The sequence below is a fragment of the Phoxinus phoxinus genome (assembly GCF_949152265.1).
Source record: "Phoxinus phoxinus genome assembly, chromosome: 2".
Lineage (NCBI taxonomy): Eukaryota > Metazoa > Chordata > Actinopteri > Cypriniformes > Leuciscidae > Phoxinus > Phoxinus phoxinus.
In genome coordinates this window covers 46,637,698-46,645,564 of record NC_136877.1, presented here as the reverse complement: position 1 = coordinate 46,645,564, position 7,867 = coordinate 46,637,698, and the positions used below count along the sequence as shown (strand labels likewise).

The window sequence follows — 7,867 nt, the reverse complement described above, 5'->3', positions numbered from 1 at the left end:
ACTAAGGAGGCTGTCATGTCATTGCCTGAACGCCAGAGGTCATTGTCTCCTTGTATATTGAACTGTTTCTCGCCCTCCATTGAGTTCACTTCATTCCCTGTTCAGTTGTTTAAAGACAGTTGATTGAGTCTTGTTGGTTTGTAATGCAGTTATGTTCATTTTTTTCTGGTTTGATAATGTCAGGTGGGTGAGTGACTGGATTCTTGTATGAAAATAAAGCTCTGCACATGAGTCATAACTGTTGAACTGAAACTGCAATGCACACATTTTACACATATTTGTTTTCTTAACCACTCTTTCTCTCTGATTATTTCTGACACTTTCTGCATGGCTGGCTAAACTATATGTTTTATAAAGTTGATGTTGCTTGGTTGAAACTAGTAGCTAAAAAAATATCCGGTTTCAAAATAACTATTAAGGTATTAAGGAGATTTGATTTTAGATTATTTTTTATTTAAAATCACCATTCATTTGTAAGCAAACAAAGACAATAACATTCATTCTCTTTACTGTCAATTCTTACAATGTTCCCAAAACCAAATTATTTCAAATACAATTAAATATTTGTTTTAAATGTGTTACTTAATACACACAGTTCAGTTGAGTTTATCCCCCAAAACCATCAAGAACCCTGTCATCAATATCCATTAAAGGTGCAGTAAGCAATTTCTGAGAAAGCGGATCGGACCGAGCAGCACAAGACACTTGTAGCCAATCAGCAGTAGGGGGCGTGTCCACTCATGATGGGGGAGGAGAGAGAGAGAGCAAGAGGGACATTTGAAGAAAGACTGTAGAAAGAAAGATGGCTGAGAGACATTACAAAAGAGAAAAGCTCAGAGGAATATCACTGGGAAAAGAAAGGTTATGATCAGGCAAGAGCTTTAGGACCCGCATTAATATTAGAAAAGCTTTCCAGCGGTGGAGAGACCGAAGATATGCTATTGTTGTAAAGTGAGCTATAGTAACAGGACAGTTTTGAGTGTCATTATATGTCTGGAGCTGATGTGCTGCTGGCGACTAACAAACAACTCTTACTCGTATTTACTGTTGTGTACTGTATGTTATTCCTGGTCGTTCATTCATAGCGTAGCATCTGGGCATGCAGAGTATGCACCACTGTCGAAAAGCATTATTTAGCTTCGCTTCAGCTATGAGAAAGAGACATCCACTCTTACATTGCGTGTTTGTACATTTTGGGTGCGGAGCAATAAAGTGAGGGGGGTGTTTGTTTGGGCTGATTTCAAATATAAAGTGTTTCTCAGAAATTGCTTACTTGGCCTTTAGGATTACTCCCAGAACTTTTCTATTGCAGACATGCAAGTAGAGATTAAAGAACAGCATCCGAGCAACAGCATCACACCGAACAGAATGTATCCCAGAGTGGTGGTCCAGAATGCAAACAAGTAGAAGGTCTTATTACAGTAGGGATCTCCAGCCACGGTTTGGTTGTAGTTCGGAGGGTAAATAGAGTAAATCCACACACTGCCTGTTAAAATACAAAAACAAATATATTTCAGAAATATAATTTATTTTAGATTACGATTTGATGACATTGGCAATTTGATGAAACAGGCTTCACTGATCCCGTTACTTCTCTGTTTAATCTGTTTAACATATTTTATTTTAGATTATGATTTTATGAAGTTGCCATCATTCTATTACTATTTACATTTATGCATTTGGCCGACGCTTTTATCCAAAGCGACTTACATTGCATTTCAAGCTAAACATTTACATTCTTATCAGTTCTTGCTTTCCCTGGGAATCGAACCCATGACCTTGGCATTGCAAGCGCCAGCGCTTTACTGTTTCTGTATAAAGCACAATCAATAAAGGCAACCTGACTTCAAATTACTATGTTTACAATGTAAACTTTAAATAAAAAAACATTGATTCACATATATATTTTTTTACCTTTAGTTATTTTTTAATGAATTAATTAAATACTTAAAGGCCATGTTGCAGGTTAACCACCACTGTCGATTAATGGGTACATAAATCAATCAAGATATGTATATAATTTTTAAAATGTCTCAAAAATGGTCTTAAATACCATTTTTTTTACGTTTTTGGTATTAACGGTTTTTTTCACGCAATTCGGTGATGACGTCACGTTGGGGAGAAGTGGAGGAAAGGTAGCCTGATGGCCGTCAAAGCCGATGAAATGCATAGTCCGAGGAGAATGAGTGGAGAGTTGGTGAAGTGTCCTGGTGAGTTGCTATCATTTAGCAACGCAGCAATGAGATAACGACACATATTTTTTTTTACTGTCATTGAATAGCACCGAGTGAAAAATAAACGTTTTCTTTAAAGTGGCGGTGATGATCATGACGTTAGTTCAGATAAGTAACGTTACCGGTAGCCTTTGTCATAGTACTGGTAAAGTTTGTCTTTGTCATCTATAAATAGAAGGCATCGTGCTAGCTATATGGGCGTTTCTAAGCGTTTCTCTTCCTCCGGTGAAAATGTTGTTGCAAACGTAGCTGCTGCGTGTCTGTCGCGGTGTTTGCCAGGTGCTCGCGCGGGCGGTGCCGTCCCGTGGAAACTGCGTTGGAAAGCTTGTGCTGTAGGGCAGTGAGTGCGTTTTGGTCGCTGGTCGAGGAGCTCACCCCGCGACCAGATGTGACTGAATGCTGAATGCATGCTGCCTGAATCCGTTTGTGCTGAAGATAGCATACACACATCTCAGGCAGGATCATGGTCCCCTTCAAGCCAGCACGTACGAGTACGTAGCCTATGTTAATTGTTTGTTTACTTTTTTCACGAAGTCTGAACCAACTTAAACAGTTATAGGTGACTAGAGATGTGTTGTATAGACAATGATCATGTTCTATAATCTGAATACTCTAACACAGTCTCACCCCAAAACGTCACATACTGACGGGTCTTGACCATTCGGCAACATACGACGAAAAAGGTACCCTTTAACGTCCATATGTGACGATTCGGGAATGGTTGGGTTTAGGTATGCGGTAGGGTACCGCTAGAAGGCGCTGCTGGTGCGCTTATGTCTGCGTCTCATATGGACGTTAAAGGGTACCTTTTTCGTCGTATGTTGCCGAATGGTCAAGACCCGTCAGTATGTGACATTTTGGGGTGAGACCGGGCTGAATACTCTCGTCTACTACTCGTCTCTCTAGTCGCTCTCAGCGCTCTTAATGCGGGCTTTGGTAAACTCTCTCCCCAAGGTGACGTCATGCAATGCATTGTGGCGGAAAGGAGAATCGTTGGCGCTGAAAGATAGTACCTACTTTTTCGCATTATATTCCGTTTTGTGATACCCAACAACATAAAATACAATGGATCACAGTTTAAATGTTCATTACCAACAAGCAAATTGCACAAATTCGTTGAAAAATTTAACCTGCAACACGGCCTATCTGTAGAATTGAGAAACCCTTGTTTATTAGTGACACTGGTGGCCGTTAAGTGAACTGCAGCCAGCAACTTATTTCTCGTGCTCACATAAGGTACAAGAGACTGAACGTGATTTAAGGCCTCGATTTACTCACGCCGAAGTTCTTTTCAAGTCAAAAGAAGTTGGAAATACTTTTACAGCGATATACTGTTAACAAACATCCACACTGCTGAGAGCGACGTTTAGATGAATATGTAAATATGTGCTGTGATATATCAATAACAAAAACGCATAACAAAAATGACAGTGGTGAGAAAAAAGCATCTGATCGTATGCGATGTGGATATGTTTGCACCAGCTCTGCAATTCATCGGCATCATGACAATACAAGAGGTAATTAAAATAACACAGTTATGATAGTTTGATTGTTATGAAGTATATTTGAGACTATAGACTAAAGATCTGGTATTGTGAGACTATAGTTTGAATTAATCACGTTTCTTTGAATGACACATTGACATTACAGTTCAGAATGGCTCTTTCTGCATTATCCTGAACATTGTAAAGCATTCGCTTCATGTGTCATTGAACGTTAGAGAGGCTATCGGGAGCGTAAACATCACATCCTTTTGATTTTCCCGGTAAAAACCTCCCGAGTCCTTCATATAAAAATCAGTATACAGCAGGGTTCCTCAATTGGTTTTTACCAAAGGCCAAATTCTGCCAACAATATAAAGCCAAGGGCCACCGACCACAATGTTATGGCCTCAATGTTTGCTCTGCTATTATTGTTGTTGTTTTGTTAAAAGAGTCACAAATCACAATATAATTATTCTGATTTTATTTAGGTTTATTTATTATTTTATTTTTTTCATTAGTCTGTTTTATTCAAGCAATTATGAGCATTTTTCAGATACAGAAAACTAAAGAACTTTGCATGGTGGATATTAAAAACAAATGAACAAACAACAACTCTGGATCTCCATGTCTGCATGGGAGTCGACTGATCCTGCTCATCACCACACTGGATCTCTTCTCATCAATTTCCCCATATAGCAGATTCAATTATTAGACCTATCAGCATTAATATTTTATTGTTCTTACTTGGATCAAACTAAAAGTATTAACTGCCATGTACTCACCATTCAATGAAAGAAGTGACAGCGAGAGGCGGCCTGTTTTAATTTTAGTTTTAGTCTAGTCTTTGTGTCAAGCTGTCATTTTAGTTTTTGTTAGTTTTAGTCACGTTCATACTCTTTTTTTAGTCTAGTCAAGTTTTAGTCTACGAAAACTGATGACATTTAGTCTAGTTTTAGTAATTGAAATTTGTATTTTAGTCTCTTTTAAGTAATGCAACCCAGTCAATATAGTATTTCAAACAAGGTTATCTTATTATATTTAGGGCTGTGACGGTGGCAGTCTTTTTTACCACCTCGGTGTTAATGGACCAACTACCGCGGTAGTTGGGGGGTTGTTTAAAACAAAACAAAACAAAAAAACTCGTTTTATATTACCACACAAAGACGCGTGATATAGCCTACCACTATGTGAGAGCTTTGAGGGGGATGTGGGACACGAGCAGGAAAGAGACCATCGATCTCTTTTCTGATATCTTCATGTTTTCTACTTGATGTAAAATGGTAGCGAATTTTATCCTCCACAGGGGCGAGACATTTAGGCTATGTTTGATATTGCGCTGCTAGAGAAAGTGAAACTAAAAATAACCCGCGCGTGTCATAGGCTACGCGCTTTAGCCTAACTTACAACTAAACTTGCAGCATTTACGTTGCGTCTCGTCTCGTTTTCGTCAGGCAATAAAGGTTCGTTGACGAATATATTTCGTCATAATTTTTGTTGACGAAAGCAAATGGCGTTTGATATTATCATTATCAGCCTTATGGTGCGTTCACACCGGGTAAACGCGTGTAGCGCGTCTTTGCATTGACTTAACATTGAAATCACTCGCGCCTGACGCGCTATTCGCGTCCGGTGTGAACGCACCATTAGCAGCACGATCTGCGTGCATAACAAACGCGTTGGCTTTGCGTTGTGGTGGTCAGGCAACATAAAACCAAATTGTTCAGTCCATTCAGATTTAAATTGTCTATTTTCTGTGTCCATTTTTCTTTTCTTAACACTTGGCATATTTTCGTTGTGCGCGAATGCTGTCAGATACTGCGCGTTTGAATTTTAATGCCAGTGACGTGCTTACGCTGATATGTTACCATGACAATCTTGAAATAAGCGCGGGCCAAACATTTTCCTCCCACGGGCCGGATTTGGCCCGGTATACAGGGTTTCATAGACAACCTTGAAAATTGGGGAAGGTCTCGTTTTTTTTGTTTTTTTTGTTACAAGATGTTCACACATTGGCAATAGATAGCAATTAAAACATGAACATTCTTACATATAGCCCCCTTAAGTTAATGTTAATGGTTAAAGTCTTTGTTAAAGACTTTAATTGTTAAAGTAAAAATTCCAATCTATAAAAAAACTCAATTGCAAAGTTTCAAATGAAATATCGTTTTTATTTAGTTACATAGCCTATTAAACAGACATTGTCTGAGCTATTTTACAGAACAAAAGTTCATATTCACACCCAGATTTCAGGCAGACCCACACACAAAAGCACATTGCAAATTTTCCATTCACAGAATTCTAATGAAAATCTGCTGTTTGTTTGGCAAGTGTCTTTGTAATGGATTAACTGAACAATGCACAGAAGCTTTCAGAGACCTATGAACACATTAAATGACCTCTTCCTCCCACATACCCCACCCAATCTTACCACTGATCAGCCAGCAGAACAAGAAGATGGCAACCAGACCGTTCCACACTTTGCAGATTAGGCTGAGCGAAGTACGATTTCCCTCCTCCGTCTTCCTGGCGCAGGGAAGACAAGACAGCAAGGCCAGAAACAGACCAAACACTCCACACACCAGCACATACACTGGGATATAGTGCTGCTGGGGACAGTCTTTGAGATACACGGCACCTGTGACGATACAGGCAACACAACAGCACCTTAAATAACTGAAGGTATAGGAAAGGAATAAATACAGTACTCACATTCACTGCAACGCACCTATTGCAATCTGAGCAATGGGAATAGCCAGCATGAGTAGTTTTGAAATCACTGAAATACAAATCAGTCCAAAATTTGCTATGTCAGTGTACGTTATGTTCATTAAGTGCAGAAGTAACAATTGTTCAGGGAGTAAAACTCTCATACCAAGACTAGTCTTTGGAGATTTCAGGTAATTCAACATTTGATTTAGATCCATGGTTCCTATGCAAAGGATACAACATCACAACCCAAAATTAGCTGTCTGTGAAAGCAGTTAATAAATCATGATGATCTAATGACTTAATATATAATTTGTATAATAAATTAATTTGTATGATCATCTGTTTTCTTAACAAAATTTACATAAAGTGTAAATTATATTGAGTTAGAATTGAGGTGAATGTAATATTGTACAACTACAGTATTAGTTGTATCAGTAACTACAGAATCAATAATGTAAATAATACACTGACAGACATACTGTACCTCTGACACATAAGTGATACTTTGCTCAGAAAATGCTTACCTGAAGGTCTGGTTCTGGAAAGTCTTTACCTGACACACTCCGGGATTAGAAACTGTCTGAAATGATTCTTCATGGGGTTTTATACTCTCTGGTTTAGGTGGTTTCAACATCCTTTTTTTTTTTTTTTTTTTTTACATTTTTGTAACATTTCAAGGTAAACTGGTTAATTTAGATTCTGCAACTGTTTTGAGGAGATCAAATGTTGGATGGCTAATAATTTTTTGCAATTAAATGAAAGCAAAAGCGAAATTTTGATTTTACGCCCCTCTAGGTCTTCATCTCTTTTTAATTTAGATTCTATTGCCGCCAGTGTTCAACCTCATGTAAGTAATCTTGGGGTTACATTTGATTCGTCACTAAATTTTGAGAAACAAATCAGTACAGTGGCAAAGGGCAGTTTCTTTCATCTGAGATCAGTTGCAAAATTAAAACAGTTTCTACCTCCGAAAGATTTGGAGACCGGAATCCACGCTCTCATAACATGACGTCTGGATTACTGTAATTCTCTGTATTGTGGCCAGCCTCAAACTGCAAAATGTCCTGTAAAATTTGAAATTAATTTTAAAATTGCTGTTTTTGTGGACAAGGCTTTATCAGGCGTTGCATCAAAATATATCTGTGACCTTCTGCTCTTAAATATTTGCTGCTCCTTCATTAGGCAGTTTTATATGGCTTTTGATTAGTTATAGGTTTTTATTTTTACCTTTTATTGTATTTTGTTTAATGTGTTTATATTTTGTATGCTGCATGGTTTCTTTTTTATATGCTCAATGTTTTATTGTACAGCACTTTGGTCACTTAAGTTACCCACCTGTTCCCTGTTCTGTTGATTATCTTCCCTTTTGGTATTCAAGCCTAGTTTTCCTCAGCTCCTTGTCCTATGTTAATGTTATATTCTTGTGAGTAATGCTTTATG

General features: G+C 38.1%; 1 protein-coding gene across 2 annotated transcripts; it reads right to left on the bottom strand.

Annotated features, from left to right (window-relative positions):
- Positions 1 to 1,032: 1,032 nt before the first annotated feature.
- Positions 1,033 to 7,005, bottom strand: LOC306984249 (transmembrane protein 272-like). 2 transcript variants are annotated; one of them, XM_079585434.1, is made up of 5 exons: positions 6,952 to 7,005; positions 6,591 to 6,647; positions 6,444 to 6,494; positions 6,147 to 6,353; positions 1,033 to 1,486 (listed from the first exon to the last, which is right to left on the bottom strand). In XM_079585434.1, exons 2-5 carry the CDS (start codon positions 6,640 to 6,642, stop codon positions 1,287 to 1,289), a joined length of 510 nt encoding a protein of 169 aa, XP_079441560.1. In that variant the 5' UTR covers positions 6,643 to 6,647; positions 6,952 to 7,005; the 3' UTR covers positions 1,033 to 1,286. The 2 variants fall into 2 exon arrangements, with proteins under 2 accessions (XP_079441560.1, XP_079441561.1); XM_079585435.1 differs by having other exon boundaries at positions 6,591 to 6,955.
- Between the last annotated feature and the right edge of the window lie 862 nt (positions 7,006 to 7,867).